At 46.0% G+C, this 24,651-nt stretch overlaps 3 protein-coding genes across 6 annotated transcripts; 1 reads left to right on the top strand and 2 right to left on the bottom strand.

Annotated features, from left to right (window-relative positions):
- Window positions 1-586: 586 nt before the first annotated feature.
- On the bottom strand, window positions 587-7,558 carry gnb2 (guanine nucleotide binding protein (G protein), beta polypeptide 2). Of its 2 annotated transcripts, none has more exons than XM_037467059.2 (10): window positions 7,421-7,558; window positions 4,793-4,872; window positions 4,674-4,712; window positions 4,120-4,226; window positions 3,608-3,671; window positions 3,270-3,432; window positions 3,123-3,189; window positions 2,841-3,042; window positions 2,117-2,333; window positions 587-1,773 (listed from the first exon to the last, which is right to left on the bottom strand). In XM_037467059.2, the coding sequence occupies exons 2-10, from the start codon at window positions 4,847-4,849 to the stop codon at window positions 1,667-1,669; spliced, it is 1,023 nt and encodes a 340-aa protein (XP_037322956.1). In that variant the 5' UTR covers window positions 4,850-4,872; window positions 7,421-7,558; the 3' UTR covers window positions 587-1,666. The 2 variants fall into 2 exon arrangements, with proteins under 2 accessions (XP_037322956.1, XP_037322955.1); XM_037467058.2 differs by lacking the exon at window positions 7,421-7,558 and adding an exon at window positions 6,650-7,410.
- A 763-nt stretch (window positions 7,559-8,321) lies between these two features.
- On the top strand, window positions 8,322-17,255 carry slc12a9 (solute carrier family 12 member 9). Of its 2 annotated transcripts, none has more exons than XM_037466875.2 (14): window positions 8,322-9,152; window positions 10,864-11,083; window positions 11,183-11,317; window positions 11,411-11,548; window positions 11,652-11,954; window positions 12,074-12,181; window positions 12,359-12,470; window positions 12,559-12,716; window positions 12,798-12,880; window positions 12,968-13,092; window positions 13,478-13,670; window positions 13,761-13,935; window positions 15,130-15,276; window positions 15,375-17,255. In XM_037466875.2, exons 2-14 carry the CDS (start codon window positions 10,876-10,878, stop codon window positions 16,214-16,216), a joined length of 2,727 nt encoding a protein of 908 aa, XP_037322772.2. In that variant the 5' UTR covers window positions 8,322-9,152; window positions 10,864-10,875; the 3' UTR covers window positions 16,217-17,255. The 2 variants fall into 2 exon arrangements, with proteins under 2 accessions (XP_037322772.2, XP_037322771.2); XM_037466874.2 differs by having other exon boundaries at window positions 8,323-9,104.
- Window positions 17,256-17,494: 239 nt separating this feature from the next.
- hsd20b2 (hydroxysteroid (20-beta) dehydrogenase 2) lies at window positions 17,495-21,627 on the bottom strand. Of its 2 annotated transcripts, none has more exons than XM_037466878.2 (12): window positions 21,482-21,627; window positions 21,060-21,243; window positions 19,981-20,027; window positions 19,738-19,813; window positions 19,415-19,525; window positions 19,069-19,136; window positions 18,879-18,923; window positions 18,704-18,738; window positions 18,541-18,622; window positions 18,355-18,420; window positions 17,725-17,808; window positions 17,495-17,635 (listed from the first exon to the last, which is right to left on the bottom strand). In XM_037466878.2, the coding sequence occupies exons 2-12, from the start codon at window positions 21,208-21,210 to the stop codon at window positions 17,495-17,497; spliced, it is 906 nt and encodes a 301-aa protein (XP_037322775.2). In that variant the 5' UTR covers window positions 21,211-21,243; window positions 21,482-21,627. The 2 variants fall into 2 exon arrangements, with proteins under 2 accessions (XP_037322775.2, XP_037322774.2); XM_037466877.2 differs by having other exon boundaries at window positions 17,725-17,874; window positions 21,482-21,626.
- Between the last annotated feature and the right edge of the window lie 3,024 nt (window positions 21,628-24,651).

A 24,651-nucleotide genomic window follows, 5' to 3' on the forward strand; every position in this document is an offset into this window, starting at 1 on the left:
ACACTTCAAATCCTGCAAAACGGGCAAAATCTTTTTTGTTAAACTAAATAACGGAGATGACCCGTAAAATATCCTTGTGAGCAGTAATTGCGTAACTATTGTTAATGATATCAAACAACATTCCTATGACCCGAGTACAACTGGCTTGTTTTTTTCTGCAGTACAAACCGACCACCACCGGTTCTAGATATTTAAAATTGTGGTTTATTTTCTATTTAAAGAGGTCACTAATTATGCTGAACTACAGCTGTTGTATCCCGCTGTCATGTGTGTGTCATGTGCATCATATTATCAATGGTTTTTACATTTTTGATTACCATATGAGTGTTCAGTGTTAGCTTGTTTTTTTTTCTATTAAGCTTCACAGTTATCTCCAATGTCCAATGTCTGTGATACATTTCATTTTTGTTTAATATTCCTACACGCTTTAGTAGAAACTATACTATTAATATGATAGGTCAATGTACCAAAATAAACCTTTTAAAGTCATACCAGAAAAATAAAGGTATATATTTTCTGTCCGGTTGATCACTTTCTAATTGTTTGAACAAAGACACAGTGCTTTAAAAAAGAAAAACACAATAGCTGGCAGGAGAGGCTATTATTTATTAATATTATGTACAATTATACCATTGTCATGTCCAGATAATACGATGATAAAGTCAAAGTATGAATACTGGCTCCTGCTTTATTAAGATGCTTCTTATGTTTTTATTTTTTCACTCAACTTTGAATCTCAGATCTTTAATGTTTTTGTTAATTTAACTTCATCAATATTCTCCGTTAATAATCCTTAAAGTGTATCTGAGGCACACAGGGAGAACATGAATAAAATATTGTAAAAAAAAAAAAGAAAACCAAAACTTAATAGATTTACTGTATGTGTGTGTGTGTGTGGGGGGGGGGGGTACATATCTATAAAAACAGTGATTACGTGGTGTTTCGAACAGATGAAAATAAGAGTTGATATTTCCTTGGACTCTGGCGATCATCGGCTCATCCTGTCTGTCAGTGTTTTTGTTGTTTGTTGTTGCTGTTTTCAGTGTTAATGTACGCACATGATTCTCTTTCCACAACCATTCTTCATTCACATTAACATCGCCGAGATACATGTGGTACTGAGACAAGAATAGTACAGAAAGTTTTTGTCTGAAGTACATTTTGGACTTCATTGTAAACAAAGACAGAAATGTCAAATAACGTCTTCTCCCCTGTTTAACTCGAGTGTCCCTCAGGAAAAGGTGTGTGTGTGTGTGTTTGTGTGTGTGTTTGTTAAGTGAATGAGCGTGTTAGACGTGTTAAAAGGCTTCAGGTAATAGTGGCATTTGTGTTTTTTTGTTTGAGCAGCTGAAGAATCAACTTTTTTTTGTCACATTTTTACATTTGACAGATTATGTGTGTGCGTGTGTTCGGTACTGTACTTAAATCATCTGTAGGTAGTGAGGGCACATGTTCAGGTTTTGTGTCATCTTGTCCTGCATACAGCTTGTGTGCGTGTGCGTGCGTGTGTGTAAACTCATACCTAGGTCATATATATTATGTACAGTACAATGTTGCAGTTTGTTGAATCTTACATACAGTGAATACAGGGTGCAAACAGAGTCCCAAGACGGGAGCAATGTCTGTCTGTCTGTGTGTGTGTGTTTGCGGTTTTTGTGTGCGTGGCTCAGTTCCAGATCTTAAGGAAGCTGTCCCAGGACCCGGTGCTCACCGCCATGCCGTCATCCGTCACACCCAGACAGCTCACACGATTGTCATGGCCGGCCAGGACCCCTGCAGGGGGGACAGAGGGGAGAACAAAAGAGGACTTGTTGCTGTAAAAATGTTGTGCCTCTCCGAAAACAGCAACCTTGTGTCTGCTACGGCTTTAACTTGCCACAAAGTTTGGGCCGTTTAACCGAAGCATGTAAAGGATTTACAAGAAATGGCTCGAGACGTGGGAATCCACCAGTAAGTGTGGCACGGAAAATTACCCAAAAGTAAACTTGTGACTCAATGCTATAGTTCTGTGAACTCTGTTCCCGGAGTTATTTTGTGTTTACGACCCCCCCGTTTTCCAATATAAATCCCAACTTATGTGAATTCCTTATAACACCTCTTATGGTGCCGCACTCACCTGCTCTGTCTCCCTTCATGGCGTCCCAGATGTTGCAGTTAAAGTCATCGTAACCCGCCAGCAGCAAGCGGCCAGAGCGCGAGAAAGCCACGGAGGTGATGCCACAAATGATGTTGTCGTGGCAATAGAGGCTGAGCTCCTGGTCTGCACGCAGGTCGAACAGCCTGCAGGTGGCGTCGTCTGAGCCTGTGGCGAAGGCGCTGCCGTTGGGAAAGAACTTAAGGAAGGAGGAGCGAAGGGAGAGATCAATGAGAAAGCAGCACGTTTGGATGCAGCGATACAAACAGACGTTTCCCCCACATGTGCTTGTACATTCTTTGCACGCGGACTAATTCTCATCACATGATCGCGGCGTCCACCTGTCACGTAGCAGTCCGGACTCAGTCTCAGTCCTAGTCTGGACTGATGCAGGATGTTCAGATATGGTGTTCATTGATAATCGTGTTAATCCTCTAGCGTGCTCCTAGTTTAACCCCCCCCGCCTAAAGCTGGAGACAAGACGGCGTGTGACCGTCACCGCGACAAATCCGGGAGGCGCTCTGTGGATCGTATATTAGACGCTTTATGGCCCGTCTGTGTTTATGTTACTTTACAAAACAGTTTCTCTTTATATTCTGGAGATGTAGCATATCTTTTGTTCACAAAGATCACAAATAGCACAAGTGAAGATACATATTTGACAAGGGTCTGGTCACATGGCCACCTGTCCCCCCCCCCCACTCACGCAGATGGCGTTGATGTCCGACTCGTGGCCCGTGAAGGTCTGCCGGCACATGCTGTCCCTGATGTCCCACAGCTTGACCGAGGCGTCGCAGGCTCCTGACACGAAGGTGCGCAGGTCGGGCGACAGGGACAGACTCATGACGTCACCGCTGTGCCCCGAGAAGACCGTGGTCTGCTGACTCGTCTCAATGTCCCACAGTGCACTGGGGCAGAGAGGCAGAGTTAGACGCAGGATCGGCGCACGAAGGAACATGACTGCGCTGCACGCCGCCCGGGTTCTCACCATGTGGTGTCTCCTGAACTGGTGATGATTTGATTGTCATCAATGAAACGGCAACATGACAGGTAACCTGAGGGAACAGAGCGGCGTGTTGTTAGAGGGACGGGTGGAGACCGCGGCGTCTCATCGGCTCTCGCCACGCTGTCTCACCTGTGTGGCCGGGCAGCTCCCTGCTGACCCTGACGTTGCCCTCGCGAGTCTTCAAGCAGTAGATGGAGCAGATGTTGTCCAGGCCTCCGCAGGCCACGTAGTTGCCGGAGGGGGCGTACGCACAGGTCATCACCCAGGAGGAGCGCAGGGGGATGGCGTGCATCTAGGACAACACATTCGGATTGGACTTTTGGATTAGGAAAAAAATACCCCTTGATAAGGGCCTAAGACGGGGTGAGTAGGGACACTAATGCAATGCTACTTCAGCCCACGTCCACTCAGAGGCCAAAGGTGGCGGTTTATCCAGCCGAGGGGAATAGTTAGAAAGGTGACCCTACCTTGTTAGTAGTGTAGCTGTCCCAGATGATCAGCTTTCCATCTTGAGAGGCACTAACCAGAAGCCTGTGGAGACACAAACATTATTACAAACAACATCTATCGATGGACATTTTCCATATGAATTAAAACTGTGTTTAAGAAACAAAGACAAGGATCTACTGGTACAGGAAAATACACACCAGTACTACTACGGCGTGTACACAGTGTAGTTATTGAGTCAGACTGCTTTGGCTGCACGTTTTTGAAGGCTCGGATGCGAACACGCCGATGTAAAGCAGGAATAGTGTTTCATAGCGACCCCCATCTTCGTTCTGACATATGCTTATTGGCACTTTACACACAACTGAAGATTTAGGCGACTTTTCAGAAGTTTGTTCATGTCTGTTTGACTGTTCTTTACATGTTTATGAATCAAGTTTATTACATTTATTATCCCCACGTTCGCTTGCTATTGAATGCAGCCAAAGCGCAATGTCGGATCAAATCGACGCGGAGCGCAGTGGAGACTCACTTTGAGTCCGTGCCCCAGTGCATGGCGTAGATCTTGGCGAGGTGACCTCGGAGGGTGCGTCTCGTCCGCATCTGGATCCGCCCCACTGGATCCAGACCAGCAGTTATCTGGGTTGAGGAGGAGGGATTAATCGACTTTAGTTAGAATGAAATGCCCCTTTTTTTCATTGATAACTGTGGGATGGGAGGACGCTTCTTGAGAGAGTAACGATGTGTATTAGAGCATGTCTAATGAAATGTGTAAACTTAAAGATGTAAAATGGCATTTACAAATGATTATGGTAAAGTAATATATAAAGGAACAGGGTACACCACCATGTTTATACTGCTGGTGATCATTTGGGTGGAAGTGAGTCATGAATCATCATCAATATCGAAGCATCTACATTTTCACAAAAGTGCGTTACAAAGTAAATTGTGTAAGATTTGATTTAAAATTATATTTCTCTATGTGAACACCGCCAAACCCCATTTTTTCCCATCAATTTATTGTCATGTTTCCAAATTGATTGTGATTTTCACAGTTCTGTATCGTCCCGATTCAGTGGCACTTACCTGTGTCAGGGTAGAATCTCCACATGCTTTCCTAGCGTCCTGACAAAAGAAACGAGACATTTCACCACATGTAAATACATCAATGGATGAAACCCGGTCTCTAAAAACATAGTACTTACTCTTATCTGGTTCCTAAGCTGCTCGGCCTCCTGGCGAAGCTGCTCCAGCTCACTCATTTTGGATTTGTCCGAGCTGTCACCTGTTGGTGAAAAAAAACGTCATTGACATTATCCCATAATTCAGTATTAATTAATGATTGAAAAACTGTGTCTTGATGTATATTTAGCGAGCCCCACAGGGATTAGCATAGTTTTATAATCTGCTATAATCCACGAGTCCACTTTCATCAAAAATGAACCAATTAGGTTAAACAATTTACTTTAAATACTGTTTGTGCGAAATGAAAAAATAATACACAAATTTTAATCCCTTTCGGTTTACTGAACTCACACAGTGAGAGAAAACCTTGTAATCTGTTTATAACTGTGCAACCATGCCTGGCTTAACCGAGGAGAATAATCTGTAATGACTAAGCTTCCATCGGAGCAGCGAGCATCAGCGGCAGATAGCGAGCGAGCCCCCCCCCCCCCCCCCCCCCGTCAGGCCGAGGGAAACCTGCCACACTGTGCGAGTGCAGCTTGTGCACCGAGTCACAACTGGAGCTAATGCCGGATGCAGCCGTCCTCGTCTCATCCGAGGCACTGCGGTCCGGAGGAACCAACGCGGCAGGAGGGAAAAAAGCCTTTTAGCTGTGGGCCAACCCGGGGGGGGGCGTGGGGGGGGGGGGTGCTGCTGCACATCCCATCCCAGCCTCTCCCGGTCCTGAGAGCAGCACGGTTACACAGTCAAAAACGCTCCCCACACAGGGAGCTGCTATTTGCATTTGTGCAGCAATTCAAACCCACAGCAAACAGTGCGTACAGTGCACACTGCACGGGAAGAGCAATTAGCTACAGTAGGTCACTGTTCCCTTGGGAGGGGGGAAGGGGGAGGGGGGGGGGACCTGGGACCTGCGACCAGATGGATCACACGGAACTAATGGAAGCCAAAAGGGGTGCATCATGGGTCTCAGTCTCCCGGCACAGCTGCTCATTTAGCCAATGAGGAGGAGAAAAGCCAAGGAGGAAGAGGAGGAGGAGAGGGCCCTGGGGTGGGGGGGAGGGGGAGGGGGGCACTGCATCACAGATCGGGCCTCGATGGATCCAAACAGATGCTGCGGATTGCATGTGTCCGGGCTGGATGGCGAGCGTGATCCGTGATGAAGTCACGCCGAGTGGACGAAGAGAGAAACAGATTGCGGCCATCCGCCTCCACTGAGGCAAGGCCATGCGATGATGAGGATGCCGAGGAAGGTTAACGTTAGAATCGAGCCTATATTCTCTCACCGAGTCAAGAGCACATTCTACAACGCAAGGAGAGAGAAATGTAAAACATGACGCCAAAAGTGTGAGTGGCCCCACCCCTTTCGGATGCACATCTGATGTGGAGCTACACCGACATGACTACATCTGCAGCTGGAGATGAGCTACCTAGGTTAACACACGCACACAGACACACACACACACACGGGAGGGGGGGGGCTGTGTGCTTTGATCGCTCCGCACAGTGCAAAAAAAAGGCCACAGTAAAAGAAAAAAACCGGGTACGAGGTAGATTCAGACATATAATGGATGATCATTAGCTTTATTGCCCCCCCCCCCCCCGCCGCCCCCCATCCGTCGCATTCAGAGATGCCTGGCGCATTCAAATAAAAGAAGAAGAGGCCCGCGCGAGCTACATCACATATCGATCCGCAGCGAGCGGCCTAAACACCGCAGCTCGTTTTCTGATGGTCCTCAAACGCGGATGTGGCGGAGTTGATTCGGTCGAAATGATGCCACGAAGAGGCGCATCGGCACCCAGCCATCTTACGCTCAGTGGGCCCGGAGCAGCAGTCACAGCGTTTCATAACGGGGGGGGGGGGCGGTGGGGGCTACCTGTTAATCCTCCCGATGATTTTTGCTGCTTCTTTCTTTTTTTCCTTTTTTTGTTGTTGTTCCTGCCTCGGAAAAAAAAAACGCAAACGTCCCCGAAAAAGAAAAATCCCGTGGAGGGAGTCAGGGAGGGAGGGAAGGGGGGAGGAGGAGGAGGAGGAGGAGGGGGTGTTAACTATACGTCTTTTTCAATCATTAAAAAATAAATAAAAACGAGATCCACTTTAAAGTCCGTGTGTCACGATTAGGGCCGTTTTCCTTCAGAGAGCAGGCCGGAGGAGGAGGGCTACACACATATCCATTTCTCTGCTTCAGTGGAGCCTCCTGGAGAGAGAAAAAAAGGAAGAAGAAGAAGATGAGATCTGCTGCTGCTGCTGCTGCTGTGTCGCCGTTTCCTCCTCGAAATTGTTTTCCCCTCTTTTGTTTTTCACGCCCGACCGGTTAACAAAAACATCTTTGTCCAAAAACAAACAGCAGTTTGGGCTCGGCGCTCGGCCCGCATCAAGCTCCGTCCATTAAATACTACACAGTCCGCGTTTCACTCCGAGTCTGCTTTTCGTGACGTTATCCTCGTTTCCTTCCTCCCTCTCTCTCTCTCTCTCTCTCTCGCTCTCTCGCTCTCTCACTGGTTTCCTCCTCCCTCTGCCGACACTTCATCAGGACAAACGCCTCCGAGCCGCCCGTGAATTACCCCGTGAGATCGGCCCCTCGCGTCACAAAAACAATGCCGTTAGAAATGAAACATAACGACGAGCTTCTGGCTCCGGGACTTACACTCGTCAGTAGACTGCGTGGATGTCCTCGCAGCGCATTGAGCCGCGGCCCTCCCCGTCCAATGCACACGGTTCCTGTTTCTTTTTTTTCTTTTTTTTTCTTCTTCTTGTGAATATCATTATTCAGAAACAAGCGGGCGGGTCACGCGGTGGGCGCTTGCAGAAGGAGCCTCAAATACAGGCATGAAGTATGTTTCAACCACACCCATCTGTTAAATACTAGTAAATCCCATGACCCCCCCGTCCTCCCCCACCCCCTCTGATCTGATCACACTGCGGGTTTGGGATCCTTTTTGACCCCTAGACTCGTTAGTCGTAGATGTTCACAGGGAGAAACTACGAGTTGATCCTGTAGATTGCTCGTTTGTTTGTAAATGCAATGTGTTGTTTGTTTGTTTACATGTGCTCGGTTCAATGCTTTTCTTGATGGTGCAGGCAGCACAACTGGGAAAATGTGTGGCCTCGTTGTTAACATAGAGGCCCATCTTCTCCACTCAGATGCTACAGAAAGTACGTCGTGTTTTGTCAGATGAACAAGAAATCAGAGCACAACGAGCTGAACGGGTGGTCGGATCAGGTGACGTTTTGCAGTAGCACCACTATTCTGAGACTGATTCAGTTTGTGAGTGTTTTTTCAAATGTGTATGGGATGTATGAAATAAATTGGATTTAGATGTGATTCAAAAATGTATTGCTATCTATCTATATTATTGTTTATCTGCTATCTACATATATGTATATCTATATACTGTATATATATATATATAAATGTTGTCATCTGTATCTGTAAAATAAACAACAGTTTTCACCTGATGACAACAATTTCTTGCATTTGCCCAGTGTTACAAATGGGCAATGAGTTTTTGAAACAATTTATGGAGGAGGGTCAATAGTTTTTTTTAAAGTTTTCTTCTGGAGCAGAGTGGATGCAAAGGCATCTAGTGACTATTTGAGCTCTTTCACTTATGAGATAAGAAAATTCAAAATATTTAAAGATAACCTTACTTGACATCCCAGGATAGTCCTGCTACCTAAAAGTCATTCCACATATTAACCCCCTCTATATCTATCAAAGACGGCGTGTCTATCCCAGCAGTGTCCCCTGGTGGAGAAGAGACGTTACTGCTCACCGGCTCCTCTTGTTATTTAGCAAATGGGTTTCCAAGTTGTTTTTCTCCGTGGACATAGCGGGTTTCAGCTGACCTCCTCACACCGTGCAGGCGACACGTATGGGAAGGAGTAATTAATACGTTATCGGTGACGTCACATTTGACTGCGTGTAAGGGGCGTGGTGAATTTAGGAAAGCAGAAGCACCTCATGCAGTTTGTGTCTTTTTTCTTCTTCCTTTTTCTCTGCCCTCCCCTTTTGGGGGAGTCACATGGGCGGTTTCCGCTCTTCCCGTGACACTTTTGAACAAATAACACGGGGAACGAGGCGTGCCATGGCTGCTCTCTTGTTATTGGGCGGCACGTCTTTCACAGCATCCAAGTCCCCCCGGGACAGCTCCCGTCCTGCCCGCCGTCCTGTCGCGGTCATACGGTGACCGTGGACTGCGCATCTGACCCGGGAGCATCTTCCACGGAGGGACACGGAGACACAGAGACACACGGACCTCGCTCGGCGCCCCCCCCCCGGAAACTAGTTAGCAAAGTGCGTGAAACGGCCCCCGCGGAGGCGGATCGAGGTGAGTTTGGCTGCCCCTCGGTGTTTGAGGCGTTAATCGACGTCATCCGTAAGTACACGCTCCCCGTGGATGTGGACGTTTGAATGACACGCGCGTGGTTTTAGGACACTTCCTGGTTTGAGAATCTCAAAACGTAAACACGGTTTAGCGGACGTGAAGCGGCTAAGAGGCAAATAATGCAGCCGATGTTTTCTCCTTTTTTGCCCTGCAGCCCCCACTCTAAAAACCCCTTAAAGTTTAAATGTATCAGTAGCTCCACCCTCATGAAACGCGACGGAACCCGTCATTTATTTTGGAATCCGACTTGTCTCTGAAGTGCGGTCCGCGGACCCTGAGAGGGCCCCTGTAGGTCCGTTTCGGCGGTCTGCGGAGATGCGCCAGAAACGGTGTGATTGCGCCACACACCGCATCCCGCATGTAAAGGAACTAGCACAGTAATCAACGTGGACCAGAGCATGACCGTGTACTATTCTCATTGTGTGCCAACTTCCCTAAAAGTCATCTTCCCATCATAGGGCTGAGAGTATGTTTCTTAAGATCCATTGACTGAACTTGAAAATGTTGTGCAACTGTAATGGAATCTTTTTCATCATATAGTGGTGCGTAGACTCAGGCATTGGCCTGTTGAATTTGGGCCTGTACCTATAATTATTTACGAGATTAAATGATGTGTCATTCATGCTCTTGATTCATTATTGAAATAAGCTAATTGTCTAATTGTCTTATATGCAGGGTGAAGCTGCTGGAACCAGAGAATCTCTGGTGGTTTTGCTTTTAAAATAATGTGTTTTACTGGTTAATATTCTGTCTTGCAAGTGACCGATCAATGGACTTCTTGTTTCAGCTCCACCAGTAAAATACCTAAGTAGATCATTAACTAGTTGGGCCCCCTATTGTAAATTGAAGATCATGTCCCATTGTGTTTTGGTCGTGGGATTCCTGCGTGACTTTGGGTGCTCGGCTAAGAAGTCTGCTCTCTTTGAGCTGCATGTAAAAAAAAAAAGGCGACCAGCTGTGAATCAGGTGACTGCAAATACCGACCCGAGATGTGAGCCGCAGCAGGTCACCGAGTCGCTCTGTTGGCATTTCGGTGCTGGATGTTTGCAATATTTTGTGGTGAAGAAGTGAAATAGGGATTAAAAAATTAACCAAACATGTACAATAATGGAAGTATCAGCCGGGGTGGGGGGGGGGGGGCTCCGTGGCGCCAGTGTGCTGTGGAAAAATGGCTTGGTTTTAATCTCAGTTTAGTGTCCGCCCCTCAAACCTCACGACTCTTAGTGAACAATTGGCTCATGTGAGGCTGAAAGCATTCATGCGGCAGCGCATCACATGTGCTTCTGTTCACATGATGATCCTCATCTCTCCTCTATGCCGGCTAGGTTAGAAAACTTTGGGTGCATTTATGGCTGTGACTGACAGACAGTTGCCTATGTGAGCTTGACGCTTGTTGCCGCACTAGACTTGAAACAGAGAGCAGTTTGTCAACTAAACCAAGGCTGTAGATGCTATGAAATAACACGTATGCATATCTGCTGCATCAAGGACACACATTAGTGGACTGTGGTGATTCGGCCTGCAGGGGTCTGACTGAGACCGTGATCTTCAACTTAAGCCGTTTTCCTTTGCACTCATTTGCTGAGTTCCCTTTAGCTCTTTTCGCCCGACAGCTAAGCGTAAAGAACAGGAAGTGTGTTCAAGAGTCAATATCACAGTTCTACTTCTTCCTGTTTTAAATAACTCATTTTGTCTTTGACAGACCGACACAAACATGTCCAACGAACACACCCCTCTGATCTCCTCGGGGGTGTGCGGCCTGGCCGTGTCGGCGGTGGCATGCGGCGTGGAGACGGACTCCCCCGGCAGCGGCGGCGTCCCTGGGACGCCGAGCAAAGACCCGCGTCAGCTGAACACGTTTTTCGGGGTGATGGTGCCGACCATCCTTTCCATGTTCAGCATAGTGCTGTTCCTGAGAACCGGTGAGCGAGGCGTGCGAAGGGATCAGATCGCACGGATCCCTTTTCCATGCAACCGAGTCATTGTGCTGTGCGGGAGCGACTAACTGATCTCTCCTGCAGGCTTCGTGGTTGGTCACGCGGGGCTGCTGCAGGGTCTTTTGATGGTGATTGTGGCCTACATCATTATATCTCTCACAATACTGTCCATCTGTGCCATTTCCACCAATGGCGCTATACAAGGGGGCGGAGCCTACTGTATCCTTCAAGACCAAACTCCCGTTCGATCACTGAGTGATGCTTGTTTTTGCCATTTGAGTTGAAGCGTCGGCCTTAACCAAAGGTGCCCAGACATGATAAGTCGGTCTCTGGGCCCGGAGTTCGGAGGAAGCATCGGTTTGATGTTCTTCCTGGCCAAAGTGTTCGCATGTGGAGAGTATGTTCTGGGTCTCGTGGAGGCAATACTGGATGTATTCGGTTCTGATCCCGGTAAGTTTCTGCCTTATGTTCCGTTTTTCTCAAACTAAACTGCCTGCACTTACTTCAGGGCACACTTCACATAACTTTTTCTTTTCACCTCGCTCTGTTGTAGAGTCGTCCGTGGCCGAGGGGGTGCGCGTGCTTCCTCACGGCTACTGGTACACAATGCTGTACTCCTCGGCGGTCCTTCTGCTGTGTCTGCTCGTGTGTCTGGTGGGCGCCCACATCTACTCGCGCACCGCCTTCGTCATCCTGCTGGTGGTCACCGTGTCCTTGCTGTCCATCTTCATAAGCTCTGTGGCGGTCAAGCCCCGTGATTTTGTCATCGCCCACAAGGGGACCGTCAACCAGACCCTCCGCTACAACGCCAGCTACACGGGCTTCAGCGTCGCCACCCTGAGGAGCAACCTGGGCGGTGGGTGTTTTCGGGCTCCGTGTCGGTGGAGGATGTGAAACATGGCGCTGGGGCATTTTTAGGGGGATCTATTCAAGGTGTCGATTTTGTTCCTCAATTTTTTTTTTTCCTCATTGCAGCTGGTTACTCTTTGGACTACAGCACCAACACGGTCACGTCCTTTGCCACCGTGTTTGCCGTCATGTTCACCAGCTGCACCGGGATCATGGCTGGAGCCAACATGTCAGGTTGAAACTTGTTCTGTCCGTCACGTACATTAACGCCGGAGTGTCGGCTGACATTGCAGGACGCCAAATGTAACTGGAGCGTTTTGACCGTTTCACAAAAGCGATTCAGTAAATCTACATTGTGCACACATACGTGTCCCCACTTGATGTTTGCTCTCACTTTGCATGTTTCCGAAGGCGAACTGAAGAGTCCGAGTGTCTCCATCCCTAAAGGCACCATCGTGGCCGTCTTTTACACCTTCACAGTCTACATCCTCCTCTTCATCCTGGTCAGCGCCACATGTGACAGGTCCGAGGTGGTTCCTGGGGGTGTTGTCTGATTATGAATGCCTACAGAGAAACCAACCATATAAAGTCATTGGATTCTCTTTCTTTAGGACCCTGTTGATTCAGGATTACGGCTTCCTCCAGAGGATAAACATCTGGCCGCCGTTCGTCACCATCGGGATTTTCTGCGCTGCTCTTTCGGCCGCGATGTGCGCTATGATTGGAGCGTCCCGCATCCTGCACGCTCTCGCTCTGGATCACCTCTTCGGTACACCTCTTCGGTTCAGCTCGTTATATTGTTGCCCCCCCTCTGGTAACTTTCTAACGGACTCGTGTTTTTTACTCGCAGGTCTGCCGTTGGCACCAGCAACCATCACGTCGAGGTCTGGCAATCCGTGGGTGGCGGTGCTGTACACCTGGGGTCTGGCACAGGTGAGCGGAGGTTCTGCGCCACGCGGCCCCATGTCTCTTTTAGGAGTAACAACTGATGTCCTGAGCTGATGTGTGTCTGTGTGTCAGTGTGTGGTGTTTGCAGGCCAGCTCAACGCCGTGGCCAGTTTGGTGACCGTTTTCTACTTGCTGGCCTACGCCGCCGTGGACCTGGCCTGTTTGGCTCTTGAGTGGGCGTCGGCACCAAATTTCAGGTAATAAAAGATCAAATTGGTATTGGAGGAAACGTAAGGGATTATTGTATCAGTGTGAAAAAAAAGTCAATTTTTCAGAAGATTTTTTTAAAAAATTTTCTTAAACACTGTTGAGGTATAATATTAAATGCTGCCTGGGAATGACATGTTTTAAAAACAGTTGTTACTTTATTTATTAAACCATCACCGTCTTCTTCTAGATTCGAGCACAGGCTCAAACTTTAAGATTACAACAACAATATCGATGGAAACCCAATTGACCTCACTCAGATTTATTACAATCATATCATTAATGTCAAAATAAAGCAATTTCCCTGCTGCCTTTATTGGCTTCTGTTTTACATGTGCCCCGCGGCCCCCGTCTTTGTTCCCGTGTGCTCAACAGGCCGACCTTCCAGCTCTTCTCCTGGCACACCTGCCTGCTGGGCATCGTGAGCTGTTTAGTGATGATGTTCGTCATTAACCCTGTGTACTCCTCGGGCAGTATCGTCCTCCTGTTACTGCTGCTGCTCTTCCTACACTACAGATCGCCCACCAGCAGCTGGGGCTACATCAGCCAGGCTCTCATTTTCCATCAGGTATCTGGACACGCACACACACACACACACACACACACACATGAACGGACAGCGCGTGTGTCAACGATGGTTTCCTCCTGTCGGTTTTAGGTGCGAAAGTATCTGTTGATGCTGGATGTGAGGAAAGACCACGTGAAGTTCTGGAGGCCGCAGATGCTGTTAATGGTGGCCAACCCTCGCTCCTCCTGTCAGCTCATCCTCTTTGTCAACCAGCTGAAGAAGGGAGGACTTTATGTGTTGGGCCACGTGCAGCTGGGAGATCTGGGTAATTCCCCTTGAATGGTCTGTGAGGGCCATTCGAAGCAGTATAAAAACAGTATAAAAGCATTCTTATGTGTTCATTCATTGTATTGGCTAAGCTAAGTGGAACTCCATTTCACATGTCAACCTTTCACTGATGTATTCAGTCAACATGGAATCATGTGATTAGTTTTATCATTGCAACCCAGAGCACATGATGCAATGTTGTGTATCAGACGTGACTGGCTTCCCTGAAGCCACGGGCACCATCATGGAACACTACCTCGGTAGCTCTCACTTTCCATCTGCTGCCTCTCCTGCATTATTAATATGATGAGACGTTTCCTTTGTATCGTGGTTGCATCCGCAGCGGAGAGTTTAAACCAGACCTCTTTTAATTTGGCTAAATGTCCAGCTCTCTTCTTATTTTGCTAAATAAGCACATATCCTTTTCAAATTGTAAGAGAATATCTTGTGTCAACTTGAGGATCCTGAAAGCAATGTGCTGACAGGTTTCCTCATTTATTCACTGACGCACAGCTGCAGAGCAGTTTGAAAAGTCAACACTGCTGTTAACTCTTCTAACTGATCTGCAGCTGTGTCGGTGTTGGAGAGTGACTCACTCTATGAATGCATGCACTGACATTTGAGGTACTCAGGGCTTCCCCAAGGTTTACAACGTCTGGGGGCGGGGGGGGGGGGGGGGGGGGGGGGGGGTGTAATCGGGAAAACGGTGCGGCCGATGAATTAGTCAAGTGAACCGCTGCTGTGTGTGTGTGTGTGTGTGTGTGTGTGTGTGTGTGTGTGTGTGTGTGTGTGTGTGTGTGTGTGTGTGTGTGTGTGTGTGTGTGTGTGTGTGTGTGTGTGTGTGTGTGTGTGTGTGCGCAGTGTCTCCCCTAAGTTTAAAACACAGACATGTTCATGTCAGTGTGGAACTGCCCCGTGTTATTTGCTTAACTAAATTCAACTTTTTGTTTAGTGTTTGGTCACTTACAAAGTAAAAACACAATTTGTGAAAACCTTCTGAATAAAAGAAAATTAGGAGACATATTTTTTCACCTTAATCTAATTTAAGGACCTGAGAACTTCCTTCACCAATGTTGTGCAATTCTGCTTAAATGTTTCCAGTAGCTTTGAATCTACAAACTGAACCCCTGTGTTGAATTACTATCCAATCTACTTATGCAATGAGTCCCTTAATCCTTCTGCTGTGTTCTAGACTCTCTGCCATCAGACCCGGTGCAGCAGCAGTACAACTTCTGGCTGAGCCTGGTGGATAAACTCGGGGTGAAGGCCTTCGTGGACCTGACGCTGTCCCCCTCCGTCCGACAGGGAACGCAGCATCTGCTGCGCATCACAGGCCTCGGTAACCTCCGGTTCCTCTCGTCCCCGCCGCGCCCGCAATCCGGTTCAGATTAAGCTGTTGCTTTATCCGTCCTTCTGTTTTCTCTCTGTCTCTCCAAGGTGGCATGAAGCCCAACACTCTGATTTTGGGTTTCTACGACAGCTGCACTCCGGAGGACTTCTTCCTGCAGGATTCTGCCTTCCGTGACTCGGCGGTTGAAAAAGGGAGCGAGGACGAATATAATTTTGGGGTCGACTTGCCTTCGCTGCAGGCCCACTTCCCCCCAGTGCGACACGTTGAGAGCCCGCGCTGGCTTTCGCCGGAGGAGTACGCCGGGATCATTTCCGACGCCATTAAAATGAACAAGAACGTGTGCCTCGCCCGCTACTTCTTCCAGCTGGAGGGGGAGGAAAAAGACAGCAAGGTGGACGGCTCGGAGCGCACCATCGACGTGTGGCCCCTCAACCTGCTGCAGCCGGGCAGCCGGGACTACGAGGACGTGTGCAGCCTGTTCCTGCTGCAGATGGCCTGCGTGCTCAACATGTCGTACAAATGGCGCCACGCGAAGATGCGGATCTTCCTGAACGTGGAGACCGAGTCCAGCGACCAGGGCTGGGTGGTGAACGAGGAGACGTTCCGGGAGCTGCTGAGGAAGCTGAGGATCAGGGCGTCAATCAAGATCGTGCCGTGGGACTCTGTGGTGCAGCATCACGTGGCGCCGGACGAGGAGCCCCCCGCGGGGCAGCCGCAGGCGCTCTCCGAGGAGTTCCTGTCGGCGGCGAACTGCATGCTGACTGAGCACAGCGCCCAGGCCGCCGTTCGCTTCCTGTATTTACCTCGACCCGCCGCCCGCCGCAGCCAGGCGCAGCGGTACTTGGCTCAGCTGGAGGCCGTGACCAATGGCCTGGGGCCAACACTCCTGATTCACGGGGTCACCCCGGTCACGTACACGGATCTGTGAGCAGGGTCGCTGCTGCAAAGTCTCGCCTGCGTAAGTTTAACCTCTGGTTACACGTAGAATGGCCGCACCATGTAAAGAATAGTGATGGTTTACAGTATGTTGCACCAGTTATAATGTGTTCACCTAATGATGCTTTTTTTCCCACTTAATTACGGACCACAGCCACAAATTCAGCAACTTGAGATTTTTAGATAGGTTATTTTCCTATGTACTTAAACTCGCTTGATCATTGAGCCAAGAAATGTGGGAAAACTACCTTTTGTGGGTGCGATGTTGATACAACCTCTTGTTTGGACCAGTCTTTTCACATAAGACGGAAATAAGAATTTGTTTGGGGCAATACGGGTTGCCTGACATTTAATAAAAGGCAAATCTCTATAATTTCAGGGATGAAATTCTGAATTTGTGATAACAATTGACAAAGGTGAAAACTTATTTTCCCAAATCAGTTTCTAAAAGGTATTTTTACAATTTGTTTTTGCTGCTTTCGTTTCATACATTCCCAAATTTCTGCACGGGCGAAGGGATCCAAAGACTTTTGTTTGTTTTTGAGCAGAATTTAGTTGGTTTTGTTCCAATGCAGTTCTTAGAACTTGCCTTCTTCTTGTTAAATGTGTATTACAAGTCTTTACAAAAGGGAACAGTTTTACACATGTGACCTCGGAACGATAAACCGCATTTGTTTATTTAAAAACTATACTGATGCAACATGTCAAAGTACATCAAAAATATGTTTATAATATTTACTCTAGACAGCTTTAAATCCAGTTTGGGTTAGTTAGGACCACAGCCAGCTGGTTACACAACAATTCATATACCCTATTTAAAGTACAAACTAATTATATTACTGCTTTCTTGTCACGCTTGCTTTAACAGTCAGACCCCACTCACATGGACTGTTTTTTTTTAACATCCACGAACCATTTAAGAAATAGGAAGTTGCTTAAAGGGCCATTTGCATGACCTCGGGGTATGCTCCATTTTGGGTTGTGGTTCAAAAAGCCTCAAAGGGCCGACTGTATACTAAAGGCCCTTTCTGTAGATGCACATATTAAACTGCTGTTTGCAATAATTGTAAATATATGCCAAATAATGTGCCATTGGTATCTTCTGTAATATTGGAAAATCTTCAAAGAAAATATGTATTTAATAGCTATATCAAGACTTAGTGAAAATTAATAAATGGGAAAAATATGAATCATTTGAGTGAGTTTGTTTATTACAGTAACCACAGAATGATAGTTCACACATTTTGAGGAACCGGTGCAGTGAACATGACTACTCCTCCTTCTGACCGAGCTGCTCCTTTTCCTCGCGCACGTTTCCATCTTCTCGGCTGGCTGCAAAGTCCCGTAGTTTTCTCACGGCGAATGACGACATACGGAACCAGTCCGGCAGGAGTATTGTGAGAGCCGTGTTCTGTGTGATATCAGGAGAGAGGACAGGAAAGGCGTCACAGGTTTTCAACGGCGGGCACTTTGTGAAATGGGCCGTTCGTGACCTCTGACCTGCAGCGCGTGAGACAGAGAGCCGCTGGTGTAGCTGGATTGACCGACGGTGTTCAAGGCCTCGCGGGCGAAGCCGGAAGCGCTCTTCACAAAGAAGTTGACTGTCATGTGTTTCGTCATGTTGGTGGACACCATGAAGGGGGCCACACACTAGGAGGAGGAGGAGGAGGGAGGGAGGGGCAGATTGACTCTGGTTGTGTGTGTTGGAGGCCGCTTCCCTTTGCAGTAAATAAAAAAAGGATAACCTGAATAAGGGAGAACTACAGACTGTAGGTGAGCGCATTGGGAGTCAACGGCTTGTTTTAGCACCCGAATGTTTGTTCAACTAAAAATATTTAGTCTTCGTAGCATTAAGAAGTCTAGAAATTGCTACACTTTCCCAAGCAAATCCTCAGTTGCGGCCGATATCAAGCCTTGTTTTAATATGTTCGCTGTCAAATCCTTTGTGTTTTTGAGGGCTCTCGCAGATGTTGTGAGCCCGTTATGAACACTTACCCTAAGTCTACAATTTCTAGTAATATGACGTTAGATGTGAAGGGGAAGCTTGGAAATGAAAAAAAGAAGATTAAGAAAGAGAAGGAGTACCGGCCCAGCAGGGACAGGTTTAGTACATTAGATAACATACTTTACCTGAACAATAATTCCCTTTGACTTGTACTCTGCATGCAGACACTGAGAGAAGAATGTTACAAAACTCTGAAATAAAAAACAAAGTCACAAAACAAGTGTCATGAAGTTTGTGAACACGCAAGTGAGCGGTCAGGGTGTGTTTGGAGGCACATAAAGGACATGATGTCTGTGTGAGTGAGAAAGCACCTTAGTGGCACAATAAAGGGACAACAAAGGCTGTGGACGGACGCCCACTTCCGAGGACAAGTTGACAATCAGCCCTATCCCTCTGAGAAGACAAATGGCCAAAAAATGCATCAAATATTCTCATGACTTATTAACAACTGGTAATGTTGGTTTGTGATGATACCTTTCAACCATGCCTGGAAGAACCAGTCGGGTCATCTGAGAGAAGAATGTATAAATCATTATCTTTTTTTAAGCAACATTATCAATTTACAAAATCTGACTTAGTTCGGATATAGTGGAAGAAGTGATTTGATAAAGATATAACCCTGGAGTGAATGCTCATGTGGATATCTTACCTGAGCGACTGAAAGCATGTTACAGTTGATAATATGAGTTATTTTCTGGTGAGAATAAACACAACAGAAAGTCAGAGTTAAAAAGAGAGACAAACATAACCTCTCAAGGCAGAAAAACTAAATGAGCTGTTGCATTGCCTCACAAAAGTACTATTTAAAATGCAAAATGTACGATTCAGACAAATGTCACCTGTTCAGCATCTGGTATTTCCAGGAAATAGGCAAAATGATCAGAGTAGGTCATCCCTACATTGTTAACTAAAAGGGTTACAAAGAGACAAACAACCTTTGTTAATGTTGTTTTTATGACCCGTTTGATGGTCTTTCTGGCTGAAGAGAGTGAACAAATGTTCAGCTTTGGAGGTCACAGTCACTAAAAGGGGCGGGAACCAAATCCATGTTTTTAAACCAATAAACAGCAGCTTTTCTTTTGTCAACGTTCTGGGAGTATTTGCTTTCAGCATGTCTCTGTTTCTAAAGCATCTGAATAACCTCCTAGTGCTTCTCTTGTTCTATGTAACTGGTCGTCCTATTACCCAGAATCCCGATCTCCAGTCCCTCGAGTTGTTCAGCTATAGCAGGATAGATTCTTCGGCTGTCTGTGAAGTCCACTTGGATGGTGCGAGTCTTTTGACCGTACTGTTCCTCTGTTGTAAATAGAAAGACAAATTTGTTAACTGTAATTGAAAATCCATAAAGGGCATAAGAAGCGAACACAGTCATTGGGACATCGTTGTCCGCCCGTTGGTTTGTAGACAACAAACTGCAGTTTTGAAGCCTTTATTTCACAATTTTCATATTATCTTTTAACAACCGGCAGAGTCCATCAGACAGAACCCAAGTTTAGCAATAAACTCACCTATTTCTTTGGCAATCATTCGAAGTTTATCGTCACATCTGCTTACCAAAATCACATCCAGGCCCCTTTGTGCCAGCTAGGAGGAGACATGGAAGACAGACAAGTATGTTGGCTCTTTAAATCAACAACAACACTCTGCATTGGATCTGAGGCACTCAATCTGAAAGGACTTCTTAATAAGTACTCTCTCTGGCTAATAACTGGAGTTTTGGAGAGAACGGTGGTGGTGTGTTGGAGACTCACCTCACAGGCGTAAGCTTTGCCGATGCCAGATGTGGCGCCAGTGACAACTGCACAAACAAAGACAGCACACGCAAAAGTGCAATTTGAATCTCATTTCAGACTTATTTATTGACCGTTTATTTATTATGTCATGAAAGAAGTTTACAAGATGTGGATTTGACTACTTCAGCCAAATATAATTTTCTTTCTTATCTAAAGAATTCAGGTGAAAATGGAATATACGTATAAAACATATTTTGGGTCTAAATGATTTCTTTTTCATCAGAAAAGTGAACAACTGCAACAACTTATAAGGAAAATGTGAAATCGACTTAATGCTGATGTGCCTGTAAAGGACATGGAAACGGAAATGTCCCATCATGTAGGAATGTAGGAACATCTTATCAAATCCGTTAAGAAACCGCCTTGGCAGAAAGGAAGTCTGGTGCTGCTGATGGAAGTTACTGTTGCAAGAACATCCAAATATATTTATCACATCTTGGCTGTCTGCTCTGTGGGGTTCAGTCCCGTTTTAGAACCAAACATATTCAGTTTAGTCAGCTGATGTGTTGATGTTTTTCTTATTTCCTTCAATAAGGACTTTTATAATTATCAGTAAAATTAAGAAATCGAATGTGTAATCCACCTTTGAAGTAGTTTTTGATAAATAAGACAAATTAAATTGTTTTGTTAATTTTTGCAGACATTTTGTTGATGATCTTGTGGTTTCTTTTACCAATGTCCGACTTATCCTCTTCTCTTTTAACTGTCGGTGGGATCATTGTCTCTTTCTGCTCTTTTAATTATACAGCATTTTCTTCTCCACGTACAAAGCAAACCATAGAAAAAACTATTTTTCAAGTACAAAAGTACAAAAGACAATTTAAAAATACAGACGGGTGCTCTCTCAGCCATCTGACTGAAGGCTTTGGTGACATTCGATCCCAAACCTTTGGTGTCGTGTGAAGGGTCTACGACTTGCATCGTGCAACCCTGTCCCCTAAAATGACCTCGACCCTTAAATCTCGCATTGTCAACATTCTGTTTAGCTACAAAAGCAACTTGGAAGACATCACAGCGTTGATTTTCTTAGACATTACCTGCCCATTGCCCATATGTCTTTAAATCCACACGCCAAAGCTCTGACAAAACAAATTGTCTAAATCCACACCAGCATCTCCAGGCCAGTCTCAGCAGCTGGAAGACCACAGTAAGTCCCCCGATGATGGCCAGCTGCTCGGTGAATGACATTGTGACTCAGAGCTCCCGACTGAACAGGATTCCCTGCAGAAAACGATGTTGGATAAATGTTAGAGTATGTGAGAACTTTCCCCACGCACTCCTCCCGTCCTGCTCCACCCATTACTGCATGCTGCTGTCAGACAGAAAAAATAACCTCACCCTGCTTTCAAACTCCCTGCAGTCCAAATTGAAGCCGTTTACATTATATATGGATTCATATTTCCCTCAGAGATGTATAAAACAAATAGAAATGTACCATTAATATAAAAGCACATCATACCCAGGAGGTTCCGAGGTTCTCTCATAGTCCCACAAAACGTGATGGGAAACAACTGCCCTGTCCGACTGCGTCTCTGCTCTGCGACATCGATTCGGCCGCAGAGAGCCGGAGGTGCACCACATCAGCGGTGTGTGGCTTGCAAGAGGACACGCCGCACACAGTTGCCCAGGTGGGGTCCAAATGGATTGAGGAATTCCTCTGCAGACACACACGCACTTCTATCAGGTCATAAGTGTCGGCTGTTCGGGATGCTTTTTGTACACGTCCTTACAGAGTTTGTGGGATCTAAATACTTATATTAGATAGGATTTAGTGACGTAATATTCACTGTTCCCAACAAGCAGTTGTGTTCTTAATGTGTAAATTCATTTGGTTTTACAATGTGATACAAAGCGGCTTGGTGTGAATCTATAGCTGTCCCACATTTGACCACATCCCGGCTTGTTTTCATCTCACCTGCATGATTACTCACTCTCCTGTCATTTCAGCTCCTCCCACATCATCAGCTCATTACCCTCACCTGGTCCTCCTTTCCCATCTCACCTGCAGCACATCGCCTCATCAGCCACTCACCATTTAATCCCGTCACATTCTGTCGTCTCCTGCCACGTTGTCTCGTGTTTTTGCCAAAGTGTCGTAAACATCTGTTACGACCTTGTCTGCGTTACCACCACAGAATCCCTGCCTGCTCCTTTTCGGGTTTGTTTGACCGCTGACTGAACTTTAAGTAAATCTACCTGTTTCTCCCATCCTTGTCTGAGTCGTGCTTTTGGTTTCCTTCGTGTACCAGTAACCGTTAGAATAGCAAGATGGTGTCGAGTTACACACATTTTAAGGGGAGATGCAAAGAGGGATTGTTGCCCTGACTAGATCTCTGAAATAAAGTTTCAATGTCTTATTATTTTAGGTGAAACTGCGCTCATGGGTATTGTGCTCAATGTGTGACAACAAATGACCACAAAGGAATTATTCGCAAATAATCTTTTTAATCGGTTGATCCAGTCCGGACTGTTTTTCTATTACAACTAATGTTGTTGTCAAGTTTCCCTTAATTTCAGATCTTACATATTCAGATGTGAAAACTGACAAAAGTCTTTCATCTGTGTAACATCTGTGATTGGGGCCCTTTAACAAATGATGGTGTGCAGAGAATTAGCCGTCCATCTGTTTCATTCAGGTAACAAATCACCCAACAGAGGGTGCTGCAGCTCGCCAGCTGGACCTGTGAATGTCCAAATGTCCTCCTGCAAATTGGCTTTTGTTTAAAATGTTTCCTTCATCTATAGTTCCGTGTTGCACAAATAACACTGGAGCACACCACCATGAACCCAGCAACGTACGGCAGGAAGCGCAACTAAAGAATGTAATGCTGAAGAACTAACTGAATGTACCAGTAAGTCGAGGAATCACGTTTATGGGAAATCTGATGTTATCTGATGATGGTCCAACATAGCGTCGTGAGGTCTGTCACACAGAATGATTGACTTCATTACCTTGTTCAAACTGTGTTCTTGATGACACCATTCTGACATATAATATTATTGCTGTCACTTCTTTACTGAATATTACTAAGGTGTATCATACGGTTCTGAGTGAGTTAATATGCATGACCAAACTGACCAAACTGACCCTAACCCAACTGATCTGAACCTCAAAACTTTAATATTCTAATCATATATTCAAAAGATATTTTGCTGTGTATTCTAATGTGTAATGTTTTTGTCTCCAGCTTCAAAGCTGATACTTTTCTTCTATTGTTTCTTCTTGAATGTTTTGGTTTGTACTTCATGCTTAATACCTGCCCGAAGCGGCTGGTGGACCCACATTCAGTCATTAGCCTTATCTATTGTCATAGGGAATCTACCCGAGGATGGTTTCACCATATAGACACTGATGTTATTGTTTGGTCAAATAGCTCATATAGGGGCATCAGTATAATATTTATTCCCTTTCATTACACTAAAGTTACATGTTATGCTAATTAACAGTCACTGCTTGCCCACGTCTCTCTCTGCTGGGAAGACGAATGTTGTCGCTGAAGGCGGCCAAATGAATTCACCTGATTAATTACGTGGGGTCATGGAGGAGTCAAATGTCTAAGCTTCTTTATCCCTCCTCCCGTAGGATTTTTTTTCAGTATTTGATTAATTAACTTCGACAAACAGCTTCTCCGTAGAAAGTAAAGAATTCCAAGCGAGATGAACTCATACATTGTCAAAACACATGATAGCTTTTAGACTCGTGTGACCAAGGAGAACCAGTTGCAAAAGACAGGTGATATTAGAATAAAGATAGTGAATGCTGATAGGTTCACTCAAAAATAAATCTTCATTTGGCATGTTCACATGACTGGTTTTTGGTTGATTAATAACATTACGAGTGAAATAACAATGGCCGGTATCCTCCTGCCTTGCAGAGTTTCTTCCTCTACAGCTGCTGGTTCTTTGCTCAGCTGGGCCTCGTGTGTCTGACCTTGCCTCCAAGTGATCTCCGTCAGTGCTGTTAGCCGTGTCACTTTTAAGAGGCTTGCGGGCAGCAGATCAGTTTAGCACATCCCCACCTGACTAATCTGATTATTTCAGAGAGGCCGCCATCCATGCACAAGACAGGACAAAAAAACAAACACATTGTCTCTCTCCCACACGTAGGGGACCCTCTTGAAAAAAGATGAGGTCAGCGAGGCTATGCTGTGTTCACACTATTGTTTGAGCATTTATGTATTTTAATGTTGTTTTCCTATGAATATGAAGTCCCCCCCCCCCCCCCCCCCCGCCTAAAGGCTAAAATTCCAGCTGCAGTGAACTGTACCTGTGCGAGGTCAAAAGAGCAACAGTAGACTCTGAGTAGCTTACCGCAAGATATTTTGAGTCCTGTGCTCCAGCTCACGTTCTTACCCCTTTATTAGCATTGCTCCCTACTATGTAAGATGCATTTAATCTCTGACTGTCAACTTGAAGCCCAAAAGGAGGGAGGCCACAAAGATCTGTTAAACGATCGGCCAATACAAAAATAATTCATTTAAGAGGCGCCCTAATCCCTGTACCAGGTTCAACCATTAAAATTGAATTCTATCATTTGGTCTAGGCGTCTGGTATACATTATACACTTTAGAAAGGCTTTCTTTGTTCTGCTTTGCATTCATATTTCTTTTTTTTCTTTTGTCTTTCGGT

Source organism: Pungitius pungitius, chromosome 16 (assembly GCF_949316345.1).
Source record: "Pungitius pungitius chromosome 16, fPunPun2.1, whole genome shotgun sequence".
NCBI classification, from domain to species: Eukaryota; Metazoa; Chordata; class Actinopteri; order Perciformes; family Gasterosteidae; genus Pungitius; species Pungitius pungitius.

Coding starts and splice junctions, on each gene's coding strand:
- gnb2 (XM_037467059.2), bottom strand. CDS start 4,849: ATGAGTGAGCTGGAGCAGCTTCGCCAGGAGGCCGAGCAGCTTAGGAAC. Junction 4,713..4,792: donor AGCTTAGGAACCAGATAAGA/GTAAGTACTATG, acceptor TTCTTTTGTCAG/GACGCTAGGAAAGCATGTGG. Junction 3,672..4,119: donor CACTGGGGCACGGACTCAAA/GTGAGTCTCCAC, acceptor GTGTCTCCACAG/GCTTCTGGTTAGTGCCTCTC.
- slc12a9 (XM_037466875.2), top strand. CDS start 10,876: ATGTCCAACGAACACACCCCTCTGATCTCCTCGGGGGTGTGCGGCCTG. Junction 11,549..11,651: donor TGTATTCGGTTCTGATCCCG/GTAAGTTTCTGC, acceptor GCTCTGTTGTAG/AGTCGTCCGTGGCCGAGGGG. Junction 13,671..13,760: donor AGGCTCTCATTTTCCATCAG/GTATCTGGACAC, acceptor TGTCGGTTTTAG/GTGCGAAAGTATCTGTTGAT.
- hsd20b2 (XM_037466877.2), bottom strand. CDS start 21,210: ATGTCATTCACCGAGCAGCTGGCCATCATCGGGGGACTTACTGTGGTC. Junction 19,814..19,980: donor GCAAAGCTTACGCCTGTGAG/GTGAGTCTCCAA, acceptor GTCTCCTCCTAG/CTGGCACAAAGGGGCCTGGA. Junction 18,623..18,703: donor CTTCCAGGCATGGTTGAAAG/GTATCATCACAA, acceptor TTGTCTTCTCAG/AGGGATAGGGCTGATTGTCA.